The 25444-nt window shown below is 42.9% G+C and overlaps 1 protein-coding gene and 1 long non-coding RNA gene across 4 annotated transcripts in view; one reads left to right on the top strand and one right to left on the bottom strand.

Moving 5' to 3' along the window:
- Window positions 1-25444, bottom strand: part of dscaml1 (Down syndrome cell adhesion molecule like 1) — a 152528-nt gene that overhangs the window by 40679 nt on the left and 86405 nt on the right. For 2 of the 3 annotated variants that reach the window (XM_015951485.3, XM_015951486.3), the window contains exons 4-12: window positions 17989-18135; window positions 17627-17905; window positions 16485-16760; window positions 15655-15954; window positions 11997-12139; window positions 11020-11149; window positions 4096-4374; window positions 1666-1794; window positions 1348-1527 (exon numbers count right to left, since the gene is read on the bottom strand). In XM_015951485.3, the coding sequence (XP_015806971.1) occupies window positions 1348-1527; window positions 1666-1794; window positions 4096-4374; window positions 11020-11149; window positions 11997-12139; window positions 15655-15954; window positions 16485-16760; window positions 17627-17905; window positions 17989-18135 (1863 nt within the window). Of the gene's footprint in view, window positions 1-1347; window positions 1528-1665; window positions 1795-4095; window positions 4375-11019; window positions 11150-11996; window positions 12140-15654; window positions 15955-16484; window positions 16761-17626; window positions 17906-17988; window positions 18136-25444 lie in introns of those variants that run through there. The other variant, XR_008563776.2, reaches the window with a different exon arrangement.
- On the top strand, window positions 7-23956 carry LOC139062514 (uncharacterized). Its single transcript, XR_011516054.1, has 2 exons — window positions 7-1040; window positions 17563-23956. It is a non-coding gene; the product is annotated as an uncharacterized lncRNA (long non-coding RNA).

Here is a 25444-nt window from a genome sequence, read left to right as displayed (position 1 = left end):
CTAAAAAGAAGGAAATATGGTAAATATATTGGTAAAAAAGATGTTTAATGATGGAGGCAGATTAAAAAAGTGAGAGAAAACAACAGCATAAGTGAATAATAATTCAGATTTACCTGAAAAGAACAAAGAAGGGAATGAGCAGGAAGGAGAAGGGGAGGACAGCTGGCAGTTAAAGAAGGAGGAGCTCAGAGTGGCTGAGTTCCATTGCATTAGAGTAATGAAGAGCTGTGGTCAATGAGGTAAAGTCAATAAACCTCCTTTCTCATTCTCCAATAGTTAACATTAGGGTGTAGGTAAATGAAGAGGCAAAAACAATACACTCCGTGTCTGTGTACACTTTATACACAAGCCCCCTCACACACACTTAATCTTCTCAGTCCAACGCGCGCACACACACACACACACACACACACACACACACACACACACACGCACGCACACACACACACACTCGTTATTGATCTGAGGAGGGTTGTGCTGTTTTGTTTTCATCACTTATTCATCTCACCCTCCCTCCTTTCCGCTTTTCCTTCTTCTCCGCTGACCGAAACAGACAGAATTGACGGAGGCAGAGGGGAGGAACGGTTCAATCAATAACACTAACACGTGAAGGAGGAAGAGGGGAGTGAACCAGAGAGAAGCGACACTGTGAAAGGAAAGGCACGGTGAGAGCAATAGACACCGTTACGCACACATTGTTATGTGGGGTTTGTGTGCACTAGTGTCAAAAGCTGTGAGATATTAAACTTGACTTCTCTCTTGTGATTACAGCTGAACCGTAAGATCAACATAGCACACGCTACATAATTCCTTGGCCTCACATATTGTTTTGTTTGAAACAGATAATCTTTGTGTTTTGTATTTATGTATTTTCCATTTCATTTTTATGGCTTTACCTGAGGTGTTATTGACAGGCAGAGCGGGATAGAGCGATCGATTGCAGATAATGATCAAGCTCAAAGTCTTTTTGATTGTGTCAAGAGGAGCTCCCTGGAGTCGAAAGATCAATCGCTCAGCTGCCTTCTCGCTGCCTATCACAGGTGCACGAACACAGTCTCCCCTCCCACTCTTGCTGCTTCTTTGTGGGTTTTCGCTTATGATCATGGTCACCTTTACTCCACTAATTTATCTATATACGTTTGTGTGTGTGTGTGTGTGTGTGTGTGTGTGTGTGTGTGTGTGTGTGTGTGTGTGTGTGTGTGTGTGTGTGTGTGTGTGTGTGTTCATGTCCACAGGGAGAGCGCTGCGAGCTGCTTCACTGGTTTGATACATTTAGTGAGAGTAAGCACATGAAGGATGATAAAGCAGAAGAAGTCAGTGTGTGTTGGTGTGTGTTTGTGTACTCACTTTTAACCGTTAGGACCATGCTCTTGCTGATGTCTGAGCCCACCCCGTTGGAGGCCTGACAGAGGTAGAAGCCGCGATCCTCTTCCAAAACGTGTCGGATGAGCAGCGAGCCGTTGTTCATGATCTGAATGCGACCTGTCAGAGGCACTGGGTGGTACTGCTGAGGGTTCCCGATGCCCGCTGGACAGAAGGACAGAGACAGAAACGGGACATTTGAGGATAGTTTACTTTGGGCTGTATGGACCAAAGTGTGAGGAGAAAAATGCTGACAAAGTCACATGACACATGCAAGCTTAGATAAAGTATGAAAGATGGTACCTAATGCACCCCTGGCATGCTTCCACATGACTTTAGGAGGAGGGTATCCATCAACAGAACAGTTCAGGATTGCTGCTTTTCCATAGATCCCATCCTGGTTGTTGGGCTGCACAACAAATCGAGGAGGCACTGGAAAGTCACGAGAGAAAACAGCAGCAGCACAGTAAACATGCTGCAAAACCACTTGAATCTTAAGGTTAGAACATATACAGGATTTTCTCAAAAGCCGTAAAGGACTTAGATGTCAATCTGTGTGAGATCGGTATCATCAAATCCTGATAATATCCTACATGCGATGAAAGATTAAATAGACGCTGGCCTTGACATTTCTCATAGAATCAACTCACAAACATCTGTCTGGCAATAACAATCTTGTTAAAGATGTGGGCGACTGATTATGATTGTTCACTCTGAGTTTTCACACTGAACATGCATCACACAGACTATGCACAGTGCTGTGTAAACTCTGCATTTATTTTATGTAGTAATGCTATTTCTCACTTTTACCACGACCAAATCGTCCTGTTCTTTTGGGCACAGCAATCTTTACCACAGACTGACACTGTATCTGGCGCGTGCACACTGGATCACCCTCCAATACAATTAATAGAAGTGCTTTTAAACACTAAGGTATTGCAACTGCGAACACATGCACAGAACGCCAGCAGGGCAGAGTCTCAGCTCAGGTCAGGACAGAACTGGAAATTCTCCACAGTTCTCTGTCCTTTGTTGTAGTGGCACAGCTGAGTACATCTCTTGGAGTTTTTTATTTTTATTATGAAGAACTGGAAAATGGTGGAATGTGGCATTAGAGGCTTATAAACACTCTCCAGCAGGTTAAAAGGTGGATTTTTGTACTATAATACAGATTATTAAGACCATAAACCAGCAAAGGTAAGACTGAATTTAAGCGTTTGACTTCATGAAATTAGCTTAGTTCGTTTTGCTTCTCAGTTGGCATATATTAGTGAATATTAAGCATGTTTTTTGACCAACTTTGCTGCTTGTAGTATGCTGTGTAGTGACTCTGCCCACTGTGGAACAGGCAGCATGAAAGGTGCATTGTGGGTGTTTTGTTCTATTTTGATGTGTTTTCATGTGTTTTGTTGGGGATCTCTTACTAAGGATGTGTTGATTGTTGTTTAATGTTCTGATAGTGATATTTATGGCTGGTGTTAATTTAGCACTGTGAGTAGCAGTTCCATTTTGAGGAAAGGGACCGCAGTGCCGTTCAGTGTTTCAGTAAAGAAGTTTACTGTAATTGCTGCTTCCAGTGCTCTGTCAGGGTGGTAGCTGTTAGCGTATTGTTCTGCCCATCATGTTGGCATAGCAGCTGTTATTGGGTTAACATAAAAAAAGTGAGCTTGTTACTCATATGCACCTTCCAACAATAGGGCATGTAAATCTCTTGGCACAACTGTTAAAATGCAACCTGCCATAAAAAAAGTTCACCAGCCGCGACTGGTTCATGGGCTCACCCATCTTGATTCAGATGCTGTTGTTGTTTTAACATCCAGGGATCAGCAGATAACATCTTGTCTCGTTAGCCTTAGCAACCACTAGCATTGGCAACTTCACCACATGGCAGGAGTTCCTCCAGACTTGTGTTATTTGTGGAGATAAAACATCCACACTGCAAATCAGTTGCATTGCTGTTGTCCAATCTGGGGCAAGATGTCCAAATATCAGTAAAAAGAACTTCAAAGCCTGTCGTCTGAAGCTAAGTTGTGATGTGGGTCACTTTTAGGTCAGAGAATTGGTGCACCTGTTTATTTGTTTTCCACTGAGAACGACTTACGAGGCACTCATTCCTGCAAGAGACCGCTGCAAATGTATCGATTAAATGAATCACCCACTCCTGTAAGGATGATTCTTGCAGTGACTTTATTAAGAACATGGTCTGATGACCTTTTTACTTGATTTTGTAACAATCACTTAGGTTGATGTGTTATCTGGGGTGTGTTATTTTCATTCTGAGCTGCTCTCTGTCTCGATGAGGAAAACTGTGTATTTATAGGCCAAGAGAACATTTTCTCTTTAAATGAAATTAGCAAAACAGAAAACGTTTGGTTTTATACCCTTAATAAAGACATTGCTGCTGGTATTGAGGCTTTCACTTGATGTTTTTAGGGTTTAGGGATTGACGGTTATTTCTAACTGTTAACATTTATTATCTAAATGAACTGTGAGTTCTTGTCGCGAAGAGAAGCTGCTGAAAAAATCAGGTGCAGGGTAAAAATAAATAGACAGAAAGTTTTAAAATGAGAAGTGAAAGATCTGGTGCACATCGGCCTCTGGTGCCTCAGTTTTTATCTTTTTATCTCTGCGTTTCCTTGTCTTCAGGGTAATACTGAAGCCCCTTCTTCTTTGCACACCTATTTCAAATGAACACTTTCATATTTAATCTTCCCGTACTTGATATGTTCTTACCCGTGACCGTGAGCTGCCTCTCTGTGCTGACAGTAGCTGCATCGTTACTTGCGATGCAGGTGTAATTGCCGTTGTGTTTGAGTGACACTTTGGAGATCTGCAGAGAGCTCATGAACTCCTTCGTGTCGATAGTGATGCCTGAAGAGGGCACAATCTCCTGGCCGTCCTTACGCCATGTGATACGTATGGGCATGTCTCCAGAAGACACCACGCAGGCGATGTACATCAGCTTACCGATGGAAGTTGGGGGGAAGTCGAATGGTTGGATCAGTGGGGGAACTGAGGGCAGAAAATGAATAGAGGATAAAAATATTAAAAATTTTAATTGTCTGGGTGTGAAAAATGTAAAAAGCAAAAAAAAAAAAAAAAGGAGAAATATATGCTTATGTGAAGGACAAAAAAGTAGAGAGATCGTTTTGACAATTCAGGGGGATTGATAGGGAGAGGAAGTAGTGGAAATGGGAAAACAGGAAAAGAAGCATAGAGTATTGAATTTTTCTTTTTTAAGAGCGAGAGAGAGAGAGACAGAGAAAGAGAGAGAAAGAGAGAGAGAGAGAGAGAGAGAGAGAGAGAGAGAGAGAGACAGAGAGAGACAGAGAGAGACAGAGAGAGAGAGAGAGACTATTTTCAGATGACATTCTGACTTCCAAACTTTTGCAACACCATTCTACGTGACTTCAAGGGATCAAAAACATGGTTTCCTGAGTCTATCTTCTACTCCATGGACAACATGCACCTCAGCACCGATGAATCCCATTACCTGCTCTGCAGCCACCCACGCCCTTTACAGACCCCTGCACTCCACCCCACCCCACCCTGCCAAAGCCAGCCCATAATAGCTGCCCTAATTAGAGCCCTATCCATAGGGGAATGAACAGTGTTTCTATGGATACCTGCTGAGGTGATGGAGATAGTTTTAGAGTGGGAAGGCTGTTGTGGGGGGATTGGGGGTGTGGTCTTTGACTGAGACATCTGAGAGATTTAATCTGGGCGTCGTTCACATTCATCTAATTAAACAAGAAACGTGATGGGCACACACTCTTACATCCACATCACTTCCGCTTCCAGTCGGTAACAAGATGGCGCCTGTGCTTGGCTTAGCTGCAGTCGCCGGCCACTTTTTCAAACTTTTCTCCACTAACCTCCTCTTTTCCACCTTGCTCCTGTCTGCGATCCTCTTCAGTAGTGTCCCTGCTACCATCTCCTATGATCACTAGACTCTTTTGTCCTTTCATTCGTTCACGATCGCCCAAGATGCACCGAGGATTTACCATCCTGTTTGTTTATCTGAGTGGCGCACTTCACCTGAGCCAAATGACGATTCCAACCAGGGCGCCTCCAGCGATGTTCATCCGGCCCCGGGAAAACGTCGGAGGAAAAGAGGTAAACGAGCAGGAATCCAGGCGAGAATAAGACTTCTCTTAAAGCGTGGTTTATCTAGTAAACATCGGCGTGATCTTCTAGCTTCTTGTCCTTTGTTTGGCGACTTGAGCGCCACTTCTGCATTCCCGCCAGGCCGCGTTGCGGTGCGGTTTCTCCATCCAAGTTTTTTCAGGTTGGCTTATCCTCATTCCTCAGTGGTTTCTCCTCCTGTTCCCTCCATAAGTGGTTTTTATAAACACCATGGATCTAACCCTGCTAATTTACGTCCACTCCAGCTGTTTCTGTAGTTTCTGATTCCTCCACCTCACTCTGCATGGCTCTATTAAATTTCTGCTCTGTTAACAATAAGTCTTTCCTGCTCAATGATCTAATTCTCTCTAAAAACCTGGATTTTCTGTTTCTGACTGAAGTTTGGCAGCAAACATCTGATTATTCTGGTCTGATTGAACTCTGCCCGAGTGGTTATTCTTTTCTTAGCCAGCCCCGGGGTTCTGGTCGTGGTGGAGGCCTAGCTGTTGTTTTCAGAGAACATCTTCCATGTAGCTCTACAACCTCTGGTCACTTTGCTTCCTTTGAACTGCAGCTGATTAAAGTCGGGTGTAAGGACCCGTTCAACTGTGCTGTGGTCTATTGTCCACCTGGTCCAAACAGTTCCTTCCTTCAGGAGTTTGGTGACTTTCTATCCTCCACTGTGAAGCTGTCCAGACTGGTGATTGTTGGTGATTTTAACATCCACGTTGATGATCCCTCTGATCACTTTGTCATGAATTTCTCCAGCCTTATGGACTCCTTCAGCTTTACCCAGCATGTTTCTGGCCCTACACACACCAGGGGGCACACTCTAGACCTTGTTTTTTCCCTGAGTCTAAATGCTGACAGTGTTTGTCCTGAGGACATTTATATTTCAGATCATCATTGCATTTTCTTTAACTTTTCAGTTTCTGCGTCCCCACCTCCTGCTCGCCGTATGGTTAGTTCTCGTTTTCTAGCAATTTTTCTGATCCACCCTGTTCTTCTGATAACGACCCAGATTCCTTAACTTCTTAGTTTAACGAGCACTGCCTCTCCGTTCTGGACAATATCTGTCCTGTCAGAACCAGATCAGTTCTTGCAGTGAACCCTACTCCCTGGTTTAATGACAACCTTTGCAGCCTAAAGCGCCAATCCAGAAAACTCGAGCGCTTGTGGAAGAAAACCCATATCCACGTCCATCTGCTGCACCTAAAGGATCTTCTGACATCCTTTAACTCCACAGTCAGAGACGCTAGGGTTTCCTATTTTTCCAACCTGGTGTCCCAGAGCAAAGGGAACCCCAAGGTGTTGTTTAACACCATCAGCAGTATCGTCTCTCCTGCCTCTCCTACAGCCTCCATCCACTCTGTTGCAGCCTGTGAGAACTTTCTGTCTTTCTTTGTGGACAAAGTCAATAAGGTTAGATCTAGCATCTCTCCTTCAGCCTTATCACTGCCTCTCTCGACTCCAACCAGGCCCATCATCCTAGATAGCTTTGCTCCTGTTTCTTTGCCTGAGTTAACCAAACTAGTTAACTCTATGAAGACCTCTGCATGCCCCCTCGACATCTTACCCTCATCTTTGTTTAAAAGTGCTTTTCAGTCCATCTGTCCCAGGGTGCTCTCTATTATTAATGCTTCTCTGGTTTCTGGTGAGGTCCCTGCTTACTTTAAGAATGCTGTAATCCACCCGCTTCTTAAAAAACCAAGTCTTGACGCCTCTCTCCATAACAGCTTCAGACCCATCTCTAAACTTCCGTTCATCTCCAAGATCTTGGAAAAGGTTGTGGCTAAACAACTCACAGCTGCTCTTGATGAACATAACATCTATGATAGCTTCCAGTCAGGTTTTCGTAGAGCTCATTCTACTGAAACAGCTCTTCTTAGGGTCTCTAATGACCTTCTGACTCACAGTGATGCAGGGGTCTGTTCTGTTCTGGTCCTGCTGGACCTGACTGCAGCCTTTGACACTGTTGACCATCACGTGCTACTGGAGAGGCTGAGAGACTGGGTAGGCCTATCAGGAACTTCTCTGGAGTGGTTTTCCTCTAACCTTTCTGAGCACTCCTTTTCTGTGGCCGTCTCCAAGTTTAGGTCCTCCACCACCTCTCTTACCCATGGTAACCCACAAGGTTCTGTGCTGGGGCCTCTGCTCTTCCTCCTCTATCTGCTTCCTCTTCAGCACATCCTGAGCGCCTTCAAAGGAATCTCCTACCATCTTTATGCAGATGACATCCAACTGTACATCTCCTTTAAGCCCCATGAGATGTCTAAGCTGCAGCTGTTACACACCTGCTTAGACTCTATCAAAACCTTGATGGCTGGGAGCTTTCTACAGCTGAATGAAGATAAGACTGAGATCCTCATCTGTGCTACAGACAAGCTGGTTCCAAAAGTCAGATACTCTCTTGGTCAGCTTGCTTCTCACACCTAACCTTCTGTCAGGAATCTTGGCGTGACCTTTGACCCAGCTCTCACCCTGGATTCTCATGTCAGTTCTCTTGTTCACTCTTCCTTCTTCCATCTCAGGAACATTGCAAAGCTGAGTCCCATTTTGTCCCACTCTGAACTTGAGACAGTTCTCCACACCATCATCTCCTCACACTTAGAATACTGTAACTCTCTTTTCACGTGTCTGAGCAAAACCTCCCTGAACCGTCTACAGGTGGTTCAGAATGCCTGTACTCAGCTTCTGACCAAGTCCTCCAAACACACCCACATCACCCCGCTTCTCCTCCAGCTTCACTGGCTGCCAGTCAACTTCAGCGTTCATTTCAAGATCCTGGTTCTGGTCTATAGGGCCTTACGTGGACAAGCACCATCTTACATTTGTGATCTTCTTAGATCCGACACACCCAGCAGGCCCCTGAGGTCCAGTGATCAAAGGCTACTGGTTGTGCAGCGCACCAGGCTAAAGACCAAAGGTGACAGATCATTTGCTGCTGTGGCCCCCAGACTCTGGAATTCTCTCCCCCTGAGCCTGAGATCAGTGAGCTCAGTGGACTCCTTTAAAAAGCAGCTGGACTCACTTGTTCAAGTTGGCTTTTGTATGACCTTCTTCACCACTCTCTCTTTATTCAGCTCTCCCCACCACTTTCCTCTGGATCCACTGATTTCCCTCTTTCCCATTCACTCTTTCTTTCTTAACATTTGATTTAATCACAATTGTCTATTTTTTGCTCATTTTAAATATATTTTGAACCATTTTCTAAATTCTTTTTTATATTTTTACATTTTTTGTTTTTGTGAAGCGCCTCGTGATTTTTATCTTGAGAGGCGCTATAGAAATGATATTTTCTTCTTCTTCTTCTTCTTCTTCTTCTTCTTCTTCTTCTTCTTCTTCTTCTTCTTCTTCTTCTTCACATACGTGATCATGCATGTGCAGATGTATGCAGAGAGGGACACTATGGTATGAAGAGGACGGACAAAATGTACATGTTTCTGACAATGTCACACACACACACGTCCAGATGCACAACCCACACTTGTGACTTCCTGGAACAAACATCTTGTTCTGCTGCAGCTGAGAACCGGGTGAGACATTACACTCAAACATTTACAATACACACATACACACACACACACACACACACACACACACACACACACACACACACACACACACACACACACACACACACACACACACACACACACACACACACACACACACACACACACGCATGCATGCATGCATGCACACTCAGACACACAAACACACGCACGTTTCATTCACACCATGCATGAGCAGAGCATGCACCCTCATAAACTTATACAGTAGCACTCCAGCTCTATGTAATTGCTGAGTGGTTGAGAGGCTGCACTTGGCCACTCCGCTCCTTAATCAGGGGTTATTAGAGGTAATGCATGCAACTTTGTTCTTTCTTCTCTTTCTGTTTCACTAACACTCCTTTAAAGCATTGCCAATCACTGCTTTTTTCAACAGCTAAACTAAGATGTTTAGAACATGTACACCTTTTCATTTTTCTTTTATGGTATTTGCTGTTGACAGAATTACATCCTTAACACACCCAATCTGGTATCCAAGACTTTTAAAGAAAAAACAAAACCCTTAACCCAAGAATGGCCTGAATTGGGATTCTGTGCAGGAGAAGCACAGACTTTATAGGGAGACTGACAATGTCAGAAATTGTAAAGATTTCATAAAAATACACACAATGGCTGTAAGAGGTAAGAAGACGAGAACCTTTTGGTAACGAGAGTCACCTCAACTGAACCCCAAAAAACTGAAGGCTTTTCAAGCCCTACCAAGCTCTAGAGTTCACAATCGGACTGAACCCATCGAACACTGTTAACAAGCACGTGTGTTATATATTATTTTAACTAGCATAGTCATTTACATTTTGGATGGCTGTCCCAGCTACGGTGCATAGGTGAACCTCATATGGATACATTTAGACAAACCATATGGGTTCCAACAGGGTTTGGGTGTGGTTACCATGATGGCTCCACAAGGGTTTACCCACATAGATTTAAACAGGCCCTACATGGGTTTTCAGAGGGACCCAGATAGTTTGACTCATACTTGGGCCAGGTATAATCTATGTGGGCAAACCCTGTTGGCACTCATACGGTTTGCCCATATGGGGCCCACCTATGCTTGCTGACTGGGTGTGAGAGGAATCTTCCTCCAGTCCTCAACCAAAACCCAATTCAGACACCACCTACCCCATCCTCAGAAATGGTGGCAGAGTTATCATTTGCATCACCAAGGTAACGGGCTAGTTACATCTAGATAGTGATTGCATGCTTTCATCCATCATTAATCAGGTTAAACAGTAGAATCCTCAAAGGGATCCTACTATGCAGGGCTCTTTCATGATAAATGGCCTGTGTTTCATATAGCGCCTTCTAGAGTCCTGGAACCCCCCAAGGCACTTTACAACACAATCAGTCATTCACCCGTTCACACACACATTCACACACTGGTGGTGATGAGCTACGATGTAGCCACAGCTGCCCTGGGGCGCACTGACAGAGGCGAGGCTGCCGAGCACTGGCGCCACAGATCCCTCCGACCACCACCAGCAGGCAAGGTGGGCTAAGTGTCTTGCCCAAGGACACAACGACAGCAACAAACTGAGCGGGGCTCGAACCTGCAACCTTCCGATTACGGGGCGAGCACTAAACTCCTGTGCCACCGTCGCGCGTAAAAATATAATTTCTCAATATGGCTGCCTAAACAAACTCCAAGACGCCTTTAAAGGAATTGTCTCACCATTCACAAGTATGTTGTTTAGCACTTTACAGCTCCTACATTAGTCAGAGTTAAACTCTACCAAAACCAGCCATTGTGCTGAAGCTTTGACCTCAAACGTTGTCAAGAAAGCTTTGAATGAAGACAAAACAGGACAGAGATGTTGAATGAACGGTACCTTGTGTACAAATGAGGGCTAGTCCCTGGATGTAGTAAAAAGACAAACAAGCAGGTGTGATTTAGACATCTCAGGGATAAAAACATGTGTAAAAGCCAGGTATGGTGTGTATGGACATGAACTCAGTTTCCGACCTTTGACAGTGACGTAAACGGTCTGTGTGATGAAGAGCTGTGGTTGGATCAGCACACTGCAGACATAGGCACCCTCATCCATGCCTTTCTGAACATCGCTGAGCTTCAGTGTCCCATTCTCAAACACCACCTGAACATACAGGAGTCATGTATTACTATCGTTAAAGCATATACATTTAATCATGAGACAGAGCTTTTTATTTACATCGAATCTGAACCAGAATCAAATTTATTGCCATGTAGATGAGAGGCTCATCTACTAGGAATATGTTTTGGTGGCAAGGTGCAAACATACATTACATCATTAAATAGAATTTCTAATTTCTTCTGTGGCTTCTCTTGTGTGTCCTTGGAATTTTTTTTAGCTTCAGTGCTGCAGAGTTTCATTGTAAAGCAGTGATTTAGAGGCGAACATGAAAGGCAAAGTTAAAATGACTGAATATTACCAAAAGGCTTCTGATCAAAACAAAATCGAAGTGACAAAGTCATGCTTTGTTACCGTTTCAACTTCATGAAGGTCGGCCTATTGAAAGACCACATCTTGCAGAGCTCCTTCTCAAAGGATGATGTGATGGACATGTCAACATGTTCACACATACGTTACCAGGTGCGTGGTGCGGTGTGGTGCATGTGATATAAAGGGCTTCACATGCAAACGTTCATCAAGTTTCACATTTTATCCCTAGCGAAATGTTCAACATTCACCTGGGAAGTGTGTGCACAACACAAGTGGTCACGTATTTTTCACACATTTCATGTTTTTAACAGGTTTTACCTAAATGTAACATGGGCAAAATGTTTTTTACATGTGATGGTGTCCATGTGTTATTATTATTTTTTAATAAGGAAAATTGACCTTATGGAGGAATTAATCCATAAAAAAACTGGCAAACTGGCATGCATGTATATGTATACGTGTGCGTGTTTTTGTGTGCGAGTGTGTATCTGTTCAGTCTTGAGAGAGAATGGGACTCCACCTGGCGATGGTTGTCAGGCAGCAGAAGTCCCTCCTTGTACCAGTTAATTGAGTAATAAGGGTACCCAATTACACGGCAGTTTATAAAAGTGTTTCTTCCTGCAACTGCAGTGATGTTCTTCATAGGTCGTATCCTTGGAGGGCCTGATTTGGAGAAAGAGAAAGAGAGAGAGAGATGCAGAAAGAAGGACAAAGAAAGAGAGATGTGGTCAAAGGCAGAAAAGTGGGGGGAAAAGATAATCATTAGTTGATGGTGTCAGAAACAGATCATGGAATTTTAGGAATAAAATGGGAAGGTTTCCAGGAAGGAATTTGGGGAGGGAGGGGGACGGACCGAACTGGAAATGAAAAGAACGTGTAGGAAGTGAAAGTGGTGATTCAGTTTAGTTGTATTTATTTTGCCAAATTAAGGGTTAAATAAAAAATAACTAAAATATATTTTCTACATCTCAGCTCTAAGTCATGTTTGTTTAATCAGCCATGACCGTTTTTGAACAAGCTCACCAGTCTGATCTTTGTTTCTCCAAATTGAGTTTTTTCAAAGAGCAGGTATGAAAATACTAAAATATTCCTGCAGAACGGCTAATCAGATTGTTACGATCCCAGTAACTGCATTGCTTATTTTCCAACATTTGACAACCAAAATCTGGATGACAGTGCAGTTGAAGGAAGCCATCCTTCAGTCGTCCATCACTTCTCTCTGACCTTCTCACCATTGTTCATATCTTTGCATCTTTGTTTTTGTTTCTTCCTGCCCCCACAGCTCTCCTTTCCCTCTCTCAGCATGTGCCGAGCTTTGAAGTCACAGCTCTGACGAGTCAAAGATGTATTATTCAGTAGCACCATCACACACACTCTCACATGTGTTGACGCAGACACGGTATAAATGTGTGTGTTCACCTATGTCTGTGTGACTCGGTGAACTTGCTGGCGGCCCCTCAGTGAATGAGATGAGGTGAATGACTCGCATTTTATTGAGAGTATAAGCATATGGGTTTATTTCTCTTTTAGAGTGGTTATAAATGTGTGTGTGTGTGTTGGCAGTATTAGTGACAGTTTGTGTTGCATGTAGGGCCTGAATTTCTCTGGCAGTGGGGCTCATTCTCACTTCAATGATCATTCTGACATGTTTGCTCAGAGCAGACCCATTTGTCAAAACTACACATCTCACCAAATGGCCAAGAAAAGGGACTGAGAGAAGCTGAGAAGGAGACACTGAGACGGTGATACAGCTCTGTCCGTTGGTGTCACTTCCCATCCTCATCACCTCAGACGACAGTGACATCACCAGTTCTGTCACCACAGTTTTCCATCAGCCTCTTCACAGACACAAGGAACTCCTCTTGATGCCATTCTTCTTTCTTCATTTTGTCTGGTCATCCTTTGACCTGCGGTTTTTGGCCACATTTCTCACTACACTTTATTTTTAAACGTAAAGAACTAGCTCCTCTAATTCCGAGACCATGGTCTTGAGTCGGAAGTGGGATGAGGTCCTGCTTCAAATGGTGGGGTTTAAGTATCTTGGGGTCTTGTTCACGAGTGAGGGAAAATGGATCGGGAGATAGTTGGATTGGTGCTGCATCTGCAGTGATGTGGACATTGTACCGATTCGTTGTGGTGAAGACAGAGCTGATCCAGAAGGCAAAGCTCTCGGTTTACTGGTCGATTTAGTTTCCAACCCTCACCTATGGTCACGAGCTTTGGGTAGTCACCAAAAGAATGAGATGTGGATGCAAGCGGCCAAAATAATTTTTCTCTGCAGGGTGTCTGGAATCTTCCTGAGAGAAAGGGTGAGAAGCTCGGAGTACATCCGCTGCTCCTCCTCATCAAGAGGAGCCAGTTAAGGTGGCTCAGGCTTCTGAATAGGATGCCTCCCTGGTGACGTTTTCCAGGCACATGAGCATGTGTTGCACTGGGAGAAGACCCAAAGGAAGACCCAGGACACGGTGGAGGGACTATGTCTCTCAGCTAAAAACGAAATGCCTTGGGATTCCTCCAGAGGAGTTGGGCCTCACGACTTAGACAGCTGCCCTGCGACCCGACCCCGCATAAATAGAAGAAAATGGATGGATGTGTTTTTTTTTGGGCTGTAGCGACACATCGATGACATCGACGGCTCGATTCTAAAAATTCGTCGACGTCAGATCCGGTAGTCGACCCTACCACGCCCACTTGTTGCATCCCCAGGAGTTTGTAAATAGAGGTGGAATCTGCCTGTTTTTCCTCTAGTTCGCCCTCTTCTCCGCCTTCACTAACATCTCCACCAAATACCGAAGACCCAGAACCACGTCCGTCCGCTACTAGGTTCCTTTCGTGTTTTGCCCGCCTTCGTCTCCCGGCAACGAACAACTTCCGGGGTCAAATGCGCTGCTTCGTCTCTACCGCAGATGTAGAACATCACCGGGAGCGTTTCTCCCTTCATAAAGGAGCTTCTTTCAGACATTAGGAGAGCTGTTTTGGTGGTAGCAGTCTCTCCTCCGCGCTGGTCTGTTTGCTGCTGGTATTTTTGGTTTATTTAAACTTGGTAACTTGAACTTAATGCTGATAAAGCTACTGTTAGCATCTTCGCTAACAGCTTCTTGCGTTTGGATAAGCTGTTACGTTTTGGTTTAGAGTTCATCTTTTTTGTGGTGCAGATCTCCCTTTTATTACATTTAGAGTGTTGTGGGTTTTCGGTTTAGTTTAAACTGGGTGGTTAAACCAAACTCAAGGTGATATTTTAGAGTTTGGAACTTTGGAGATTCTTATTTTGGTCCAAAACCCTGTAATCTTTGCCCAGCGGGACACCCCTACTTATTTGTACTTTTGTTTTAATTCCCCACAGGCAGAATTAGTTTTATTATTCCCAACCTGTGGATGAAAAGATTTGTTTTTTTTTGTAGTTGTAAATAAACCTGATCATCATTTTAACTTTTAAATCCCACATTACTGTCCCTTCTTTTTTGCACACGAGCCAAACTCCCCAGGAAGGGTCGTAACACCACTCGCCTCACGCACATAAGTGACCAAAACAAAGCAGCATGGAGACAGTCCGTCTCCAACCACCTCTCAGGCAGCAGCCTGCACTCCCAAGTTCTACACGTCACCAGAACATAACCAACCGCAACACAATAAAAGCAGTGTTATACAAAATGGAAGGCCTGTAGTGTTTATTCTCTTACAGTAACAATTTATCAATTTTTGGGAGGAATTTATTAGAGATTTTTTGGTTTTTATTAGCTGTGCAATAGAAAAATAATCATTAGATTAATTGTATAAATAGTCATTAGAGTAGTCGACTATTCGATAAAATAATCGTCAGAATAATCGTTTTAAAAATAATCGTTTACCCCCAGCCCTAGTTTTTTTCATTTTCTTTACTGTTGTAAATTGACATTTGCACATATTCACATGAATAAAAAAATGATGAAATAAAGAGTTGTGCTCACAGAAAAAGATAAATAGACCAATAGACTGAAAACTTCAAACTACAGGAAAAAAACAAAAACAAGGCACATCTATTAAGATGGTGAAAATAAATAAAATAGAGATGGATAAACAAACATATAGAAATAGAGGTCCACAGTAGGTCACAGGAGGGATATTGGGCAGGGTAAGAGGAGGGGGGGTCAGGCTATGAGAAGCCTCTGAATGACTGATATTGAAAAGTAGACAGGCACCTCTTACGTTTATGCGCGCTTGGTACTCGGCACTACCGGCCGAGTTTCGTGCTGCGCACCGATACACTCCTCCATCACGAATCTGCGGGCTGCTGACGTTCACGTAGCTCACCGTGCTCCCATCAGAGAGCGTGTACTGGCTGGATCTGACCCGTGAAAGGTCCCGGGCCACGGGCTCGTCGTCCAGAGTCCAGGTGATGGTGGGTGGAGGGGCTCCTTTCGCAGCACACATCAGGGAAAACGGCTCGCCAGGAACCACTACCCTTTCACTGAAGGATGCAACAATACGGGGCGTACCATCTAAGACACAAACACAAAATAAAGTCTGTTCAGTGAATTTTAATATCACTTTCTTTTGCAAATCTCATAATTTGACGCACTCTTTCCCTTTTTGGGGAAAATGATCAAATAAAGCAAACCAGCTGCTCACTTTTTATTTGTGATGGTTTAAAGAAGCAACCAGGCTGACATTATGCTAACGTATACACTGTAATGTCATTATGTAAAATAACTCAATCCTGGAGAACACTGAGGCATTTCAAACAGATCAGCAAAAAATGTTAGACACTAATTATGATTTTTAAGGAGTTTTTAGTTTTCTATGTGAACAGATTTCTATGCAGCTGCAAGGCAATTTCACACATGAAGCAGACGCATGGCAACCAGTTTTTCTTGGACATATGTGCTGCAAACCATGTGGAATCATTGTTTGATTCAGCATAAAAAACAAGCCCTTGCCCTAATGCATTAGTGCAACCGACTTCATCAGCAGTCCTCGTGCCTTCAACATTCTTAAACACACATTAACATGATAATAAGTGATTGTTCACCTTCTAGCAGTATGATGGAGAAGTCCTGGGCTGTTTGGCCCTTTCTCGAGGCAAAGCACTGGTAAGCTCCAGAGTGTCTTTTTTGTGCAGCAGAAATAAACAGTGTCTCATTGTGAGCTCCCTGGATGGAAAAGTGCTGATCTGGCATGACGGGTTCTGTGTTACGGTACCAGGACACGGTAAAGTGGGGGGAACCTTGGACGGCGCAGGAGAGGATGACCGTACTGCTGATTCCTGTCTTCAGGTTCTTTGGAGACAAAGTGACCCGAAGTGGCTCTGGAAAAAAAAAATAATAATGCAGGTAATCAGAGTGAAGAAGTAGAAATCGATAATCTCAATAAATAAAGAATTAAGAACCTAAACACTAAAAGATGATAAATGTCAGCATTTGGGGCTAAAATGGACATTATCTGTGTCGCTGGATAAAACAAGGTATCGTTATTTATTTCTCAGCCTTGATTCCTGTCTGTCGGCCCTTTGTATGCTCGTGTGGAACTAAGTGTGTGTGCTGAGCGGCAGCAAAGAAAACCAAGTCGGAAAGACAGAGAGGGGAGAAAATGTCAGTGAGCAATAAAGCAGCTGGTGTTAGGAGCTAGAGGCTGTTGAATGTGAGCAAGCATGTGTGTGTGTGTGTGTGTGTCACTGCATCTGCATGTGTCAGTATTCCTTCATGGGTGGCGACTCCTTGTAGAGTATGTGTGTCCAGATTTGTCTGTGTGTGTGTGTGTGTGTGTGTGTGTGTGTGTGTGTGTGTGTGTGTGTGTGTGTGTGTGTGTGTGTGTGAGAGAGAGAGAGAGAGAGAGAGAGAGAGAGAGAGAGAGAGAGAGAGAGAGAGAGAGAGAGAGAGAGAGAGAGAGAGAGAGAGAGAGAGAGAGAGACCTTACGCATCCTGTCACTGCAGGTTTGGGGGTTGCACGATGACATGCCTTACAGCCAGTCTACCCAGTGTCCACCAACCTCACTCTTCTATAAATTCCATTTATTTTCCCAAACCTCTTCTCCTAACTCACTCTCATACCTGTTCATACTCACATTTTTCATTCATGATTACTATTTGTCTCATTTCTTTCCCCTACAGTCACCTGTAAGGAGTGACAGAAGTCAGGAGACACATGTAAAACACCCAGTGATGACTGACCCACCTATAATATTGAGATGACCCATCACCTCTTTGGAGCCAAAGCTGTTAGTGACCTCACAGATGTAATTGCCGCTGTCCTCGACTCTTAGGTCGGAGACGGTGAGGCCGGTGGTGCGGCGAGTCCAGCGGGAATCTGCTGGCAGCGGCCGGCCGTCCTTTAACCATCGGATGGCAGGGTTTGGGTATCCAGATGCGATGCAGGGCAGCTCCACGCTGTGCCCCACCTGCACCTCACCAGACTGGAAACTGTCCAGCACGGTCGGAGTGGACTCCGTAGGGTCTGGAGGTGGTCGAGTGTGTTTGATTCAATACACTTGACTTGACTTTTCTTTTTATTGCAGCGTACATGGACTATTTGCTTACCCATAACAGAGAGCCTGGCCCCGTTGCTCTGACGGGTCTCTCCACTGTACTTGTGCTTTGTGATGCAGCGATATGTGGACAGAGCATCTTCTTTCTGCACTTCTGAGATATATAAAGCGCCAAATGAGGTCAGGAAGAAACGATTTCCTGTGGAGGAGAAAAGGATGAATGCAGTCTTCTTTATTTCTTCTAAGATGTAACATTTGAGCTTGTTACTTTTTGAATATATACAAATCAGTCTAATCATTATTTTCAGGATTGTTTACAACACTTTTTTCTTTTAATAAGAAAATATCACATTACATTTACTTTCAGCATGCTTGTTTGTAGCAGCGGATCAAAAAAACGAATGTATGACTCGGCCACTTTTTCAAAGTATAGCTGCAATGCTTTCCTAGTAAATCATTAATTTCAGAAGAAAAGCCTTTTAGAATGCCCTAACTTAACATTTAAATTCACTTCTGGTAGGCTTCAACAGACTCTGACTCATCCGTGGAGCGAGACATATGTAGTAGAGAAAGTCAGATGAGGAAAAATCAAAAAGAAAAGAAAAAAGGAGTTATTTTAGGCATTCAAAAGGTATTTGTCTGTACTTCAGAGTAGCTTGATTTAGAGACGTGGCAGGTCTTTTTGCATTAAATTTACCAACTTTTTACATTTTTAAGTGTGTTTGCAAAAGAGAAGAAGGAAAGTGAAAGAAAGACAAATGAGGAAATTTTGGCGTTTCCATTTCTCTTTTGTACTGCGTACCCCAAAGAGTTATTTCAGCCAGTGTAAAATTCAGAGTATGAAGGAGATTGCACATAGTTTGGTTGTGTTAACACACGGCTGTGTGTTTGTTTGTTTGTTTGTTTATTAAGATCCCCATTAGCCACTGTTAAAACAGTTGCTATTCTTCCTGGGGTCATAAATGTCTAAGTGTGTGTACGTGTGTGGAGGACTGAAAACATGCTAGCTGTTATTTGTTGCTGCAAATATGCTAGTGTCTCTGCTGAGACCTCAACAAAAACACAGGTGCACATGAGTAGTTGGAGTCTGGAAACATGTCTCCTGCGTATTACATGCACACAATCACATGCAATAGGTGAGCACTTTTATTCTGAAACACACAGGATGTTAGATGCTAAAGCTGGTGTGAATTCAGCTAAAGCCGCTGCTCAGAAAGTTTATTTTCAGCTTCCTGAAATATAATTTTAAGGAAGTGCTGGTGAAACATTTCTCAGCTCCTTTTGGTCATTCCTGTTTGGATCGACAAAAAAAGCCTAAATATGTGTCAGGAACAAACTGTGTGTGTAAGAGCAAGAGGCACCAAACCCAGCTTGTGCCATATAGTGAGCAACAACATTCAATGCATTTAAATGCCTACAAAGCTTTGTCCAAAGGAGAATTATTAAAATAGAAAAGACTTCATGGTTCAGTCACAAGTCCTGTTCTAAAAATGCGTCTAAAGGAGGCATCGCCTCGTGGACCGAGAGTAGCAGCGAGGCAACGATTGACAACACACACGGCACCCCCCACCCCCCTGCACGCTCAGTGAGTTTCTCAGTTGGAAAAATGAGCCATTTTACAAGCACGCACACACACACACACACACACACACACACACACACACACACACACACACACACACACACACACACACACACACACACACACACACACTCACACACAAGGACAGAAGAGTTTCTATTTCTACCAGTTTACCATTTCTTTAAGTGTGTATATACACATGTCAGTATCATATTTTGGCTTAGAGCCAAACTGATTTTCCAAGGAACTGAGGTACACAGTAATTCTATCAAATATGACTCTTTCTAAAACTTTAGATGAAAACACTGGCTAGTGCAAGTGGCCTATAATTATCCATACTGGTCACCTTCCCAGATTTGTTCTTAATAACTGGGACAAGCAGAATTGCCAATCAATAATGTTGAATTATATCTCAACATAGGATCGCCTCAGAATAAAACTCTGTTGGGAAAGGTGGCAGACCAAATGCATCAATGAAATCTTCTATTAAGACTTTTAGAATATAAATCTGTACTATGCAGCTTTTTCATATTTAATTTTTTTTGAGCCAATATGTGCTATCTCTACGTCTGTGGCCAAAATACCACACTTGCAACTTCAGAGTGGAGGGCCGACTCCTATTGAATATAATCAAATGGAAATGACCTGCTGGCGCTACAGTCTGCATGTTTCCTGCATGTTTTAAATCATGAACACAACTGGTTTGTTTGATTTAGTGGTGAACCGCTCCTGTAGAAAGTAATGAAGGCTGAGGAGACATTTTAGCTGTTGGATTGAGGTGTTAAAAAGTTGAGCGCACATCGAGGAGATAAGCTTCACTTTTGGTTTTACTAACTGGACACTAGGGGTTGCTAAAAGCAAGCCAAAACTGCATAGTATCCATTGAAACTAGTCCATTTGCTAATTATTAGCTTCACATATTTACCAACAAATAAGATACCTTGAGATGATTAAGAGCACATGTTTTCATGATTAAATTGTTTATTTATTTAGCTACACTGTAATAGAAGGAAAAAGTTAAAATTGATCATTAATTTGAAATTTTTAACAGTTTCCTGAAGTTGGCTTTCCAGAAGTGGGAAAAGACGAATTTACACCAAATGCTTGGACACGCTTGCTGTAAATGTCTCATCTGAATGAAGAGTAAAACTCAGCTTTGGTGTGAACGTTGCACATATTTTTCCTTATAGAGATTTCATATCGTTTGGAATACGCCGACACACATACGAGTGTCAGCCAGTGCACTGGCAATCATAAAGTTCACACACACATGTTTTCATGTGAGTCAGACTGTTGTGCTGAGTGCTAAGAGGCGTAAGCTGTAATTTCAGAGCCTGCCTTTTGTTCCAACCTGAGTATTATGCCTTACAGGATAATATGCACTTGGCGAGTGGAACCCTGTATAACACACTGCTACACCCTGTCACAACATGCCAGCAGAGAGAAAGACAGAGCAGGAGGGGGTGATGAGGGCGGGGGGAGAGTAAGAAACTCAGAAACTGTTAAGAATGAAGACAAAGAAAAGCAGAGGAGGGGGGCATTAATGAAAAGAAGGTTGTCAGCAGAGGATCTGATGGAAACTAACTCCATTTTTCTGTCATTTCTCTGTTTTCATCCTTCCAAGATCAAAATAAATAATAGTTAGTCACCATTAATGACAACAAAATGAAGAGGAGTAGCTCACTTTGAAATTCAGTAATGATATTCTGCACTGAAGAGTGGTCAAATCAAGTTACTCTAGTGGGGTTTCTGTGGAACCAGTTATTCCATTTGAAGATATGATCAACATGTAATCAAGTAACCATGGTCTCTGATGTCATTATACATTATTTTTTACTAATTCAATCCTATTTTCTATTCCTGTTTCCTGTTTTTCCTGTTCTATTTTAGACAAATCTATTTTGGATAATGAGATATCACATATATATACACAGTAAACATGGCGTTTTAAGGGACCCACTAAACCACAGACTGGATGAAAACATCTCGATGTGGAAAAAGCAGTTTTGGTACAGAACACCTGCAGCTCTAAAAGGAGACAGAATCCTGTTTTGGGGACCAAAATCTTCAGATTTCTGTCTGTCCTCTGTCTTAAGATTGCTGCATTTTAAATAGTGCATGAGAATTTTAAACATCCAGATCATAAAGTTTTCATCCAGTCAGATTTTAGACTGAATTTCATGGCAGCTCCGATTTTGTGATAATTAAAGGAGCAACAGCTGACCAAAACTGCGGTGATAAATAAATATACGTCGAGTTTATTTTATGAATCAATCAGTCAATATAACCTAATGTAAAATGTTTAATTCGGTATTTGTCTTTCTTTTTTCTGCTCTTTCTCATCTTCCTTTTATTCCCCACCTTTTACCCTGCCAGTGTTTAATTCTTTGTCACCGCTCGTCCTCCTGCTGTCTGTGGAGATGAGACACACCTAAAACAGTGGAGAGGGTTCAGGCAGGGATGAAGGGAGACAGTAGTGAAGAGGAAGAGCCTGGCCCGACAGGGAGGAGGATGGCAGATGGAGATTGATGGAGGGAGAGATGGGGAGATAAAGAGAAACATGCCGTTGGGAGCGACAGAAGAGGGAGTGAGAGTGATGAGGGGCCTACAGGCCTGAGAGCCGTACACGGGTAAAAACAATTCGACGTCTTTCTCCATCTCTCTCCTCGTGGGAGAGATCCATTCTTGTCTAGTCTGCCCATGCCTCTAGGAGTTTGCTGTTGCTATTGAGTGTGTGTTAGTGTTTTGGTGTCTGATTTTTTTTATATCTGTATTTTTCTGCTGTAGGAGGCAGGGTGAGCATTTTGAAGTTCATCCCACACCCATGGGAGTCGCACAATCCCCTTACTTCCTTCTTATTTTCAAACAATTATTTCCTTTTTCTCTTTTCATTGGCCAACATCCATCTCTCACACCCTCCAGTCTTCTTCCTGCCCTCTATCCCTTTCTGTCTCTGACTTTTGCCCCATTTACTCTGAACCCCTCTTCCACTTCTTTCAAGGGGGGTCTGTAAGTAAATGGAATTGGTTCGGCTGATCAGCCCGAGGCAGGAAGTCAAGCCAAGTGCAGAAGCTTCAGCTGGATCTTCACAGGAAATCCACAGGCACACATATGAAAATAACGAGACGGGGAGACAGGAATGGAAGGAGTGGAGCGATGAAGAAAGGATTATGGAGCCCTGGAGTATCACTTGTCTTCCACAAAGTTTCCCTTAGAGAGAGGGCATCCATCTTCCTGAATGTTGAGAGGAAGGGACACTAAGTATTCCTCCTGTGTGCACGGCTAATATTTTCAATATGTCATTATCAAATAGAAGCAAAGGTGCTCATGCAAATGTGAAAAAAACGATAATGATGCTGCACAAAAGAGGAGATCAGTCAGAAAACTAAATGAGAGAAAAATTATGTTGACTAAACAAGAAACAAGTGCAAAGTTGAGAATAGATCAAACGATGACTGAAAGCAGGAAAAAGACCAACAGAGCAGGAGAGGAAATGGCGTAAGTAAGTGGGTTTGTTCTTGGTGCTGCCATGCAAATGAAAGTGGCGCTGCAGCAATGCTAACTAACAGCAATTCACACTGTTGGACTCATCACTTATTAATTCTCCACAGCTCCCCCTCCCTCCCTCCCATCTCTTTCTCTTTTACCCGTTCCCCTCTCCCATGCTCTCGCCAGGATCTCTCTTTTTTGTTCGCTCTCTCGCTCGCTGTTGCTAGGGCCTGGGCACTCACGTGACAACAGCTGGGTAGGGGGCGCTGCGGTGGCACACAACCATGCGGGCAAGCGTGCGTTTTGTGTGTGCTTTGCGTGCACGTGTTTGTGTGCGACAGAATACCCTTCATTAGAGGCAAAAAAAAAAAGAAAAGGAAAGGATTCAGCCATTTAAGTGATGGCGATGCAGATCAGAAGAGAAGAAGTGCTGAATGAATCTGTAATTGATTCACAGGCCTGGGCTATAGGCCACAGAGGAGCTCGCCACATTGCTCAGTGCATCTCGCCACTTTATTTTTCACTTTGCACTTATAAAACATATGCTGGACATCACCACATGCCTTTGTATAAAGGTTTTCCTTTCAGAGTGTAAAGCTAAATGGACTGGATGTGCTGTACAATACAGGCCAGCTGCCGCACAAATGGACTTCTCACACTGATACACACTCTCGGTCTGCCTTACAAGCCATACATTCTTACACCCACTGTCTCAAAATCCACATTTGGAGAGTGCACTCAACTAATTGTGTGTGTGTGCATCCCTTAGTTATTATACTTCCAATTTATCATTCTGTTTCACCTCTTTTCCACTTTTTTTCATGTCTCTATTATCTGCATCTTCACACACACACACACACACACACACACACACACACACACACACACACACACACACACACACACACACACACACACACACACACACACACACACACACACACACACACACGTTATTAGATCTAAAGAATGCATTTTAATAACACATTGGCTGATGTGAGTCTAAAAGTAACAACATAAGGAAACATTTTTGGGTAAACATACCAGTTGTCTCTCACAAGTTAGCCAACAAAACGTAAAGAATTCAAGAGTTCAAGAATTGGAGTTTAATCAGTTTTATACTGCACTATATTGATATATCAATCAAATCAGTAGCCAATCTACTTTGTTATATTATTTTTGAATTGTTTTTATGAAGCAAATATTTTATGCTTTTGTTGTTTTATTTAGTACAGCGCTTTGGTTTGTTGTAATGTCATGTATGGTATGGTATGGTATGGTGTGGTATGGTGTGGTATGGTATGGTATGGTATGGTATGGTATGGTATGGTATGGTGTGGTATGGTGTGGTGTGGTATGGTGTGGTATGGTATGGTATGGTATGGTGTGGTGTGGTGTGGTATGGTGTGGTGTGGTATGGTAAATGTTACTTTACAAAAAGTTTGATAATGCACCCATGTAACCTCTGAAAAAATAACATCAAATAGTAAAAGAAAAGAAACTTAGAGGGCAGTGGTTGATCAGCACCTCGGACAGTTCTTCTGTCTTCTTGAGTGAAATAAACAACCGTTTGTGATTTCTGAGGGTTGCTTTTCACTGGTGGACTATGTGGCAGAAACAATCATGTCATGAGTCCATGAATGTTAAATGACAGTGTGACATAGATCTGTCAGACTTTCCAAATCGTAGAGTCTCGCAATCAATTTGCTATCAGAAGCTGATGCAGGAGATAGATGTAGGAGACTAATTTCATGTTCAGCCTGCATGAAAAACCCAGCGTGACCGATTATAATCAGATATAACAATTAAAAATGGCATTTCAGTCAACCATGCCTTGTTTGTCTATGTTTCATATAAATGCTAAAATTGTGGAAACCAATTGTCTGCGTCATTCATGTTCTATTTTTTTGTTTCATTCAACAGTCATTCAACAGTTTTACCTTAAAAATTTAATAGAAGCCTGATGAAAAAAGAGCATAAAAAGAGTTATGACCAGAGGTCTGCAGGCAAACGTTATACAGGTATATTGTTTTCAAACTGATAAACAGTCTAGATTTTTCCATCCATCCATCCCTACAAGTAAAACATTGCCTCCCTCATTCCTTCCACACAGCTAATTTATTTTATAATTACCAAGGGCCTATTACGACTGATTTCAAGGAAGCACTGGGACAGCCTACTAAAAGCTATTTAATTTGACCATTCAATATTCCTTGCTTTGTGCATAGCACCTGCACCCTCTTTTGACTGATAGGAATCTTAAAGGTTTCTTGACCTGAGCCTGATTACCACTATGACAGGAAAATGTGCAAAATTCTTAACAAAACGTTTAATGTATTAAAGGAAAATCCGAGATGTTCTATTCTCAGTACAGGTTGTTGCAAGAACGGAGACAATTTTTCAAACAGCTAATGAAATCAAAAAAGTAAGGAATGCC

This window comes from Nothobranchius furzeri, chromosome 13 (genome assembly GCF_043380555.1).
Source record: "Nothobranchius furzeri strain GRZ-AD chromosome 13, NfurGRZ-RIMD1, whole genome shotgun sequence".
Taxonomy (NCBI): Eukaryota; Metazoa; Chordata; class Actinopteri; order Cyprinodontiformes; family Nothobranchiidae; genus Nothobranchius; species Nothobranchius furzeri.
Note: the sequence above shows the minus strand (reverse complement) of the source record. Positions and strands in the feature narration are given on the sequence as shown.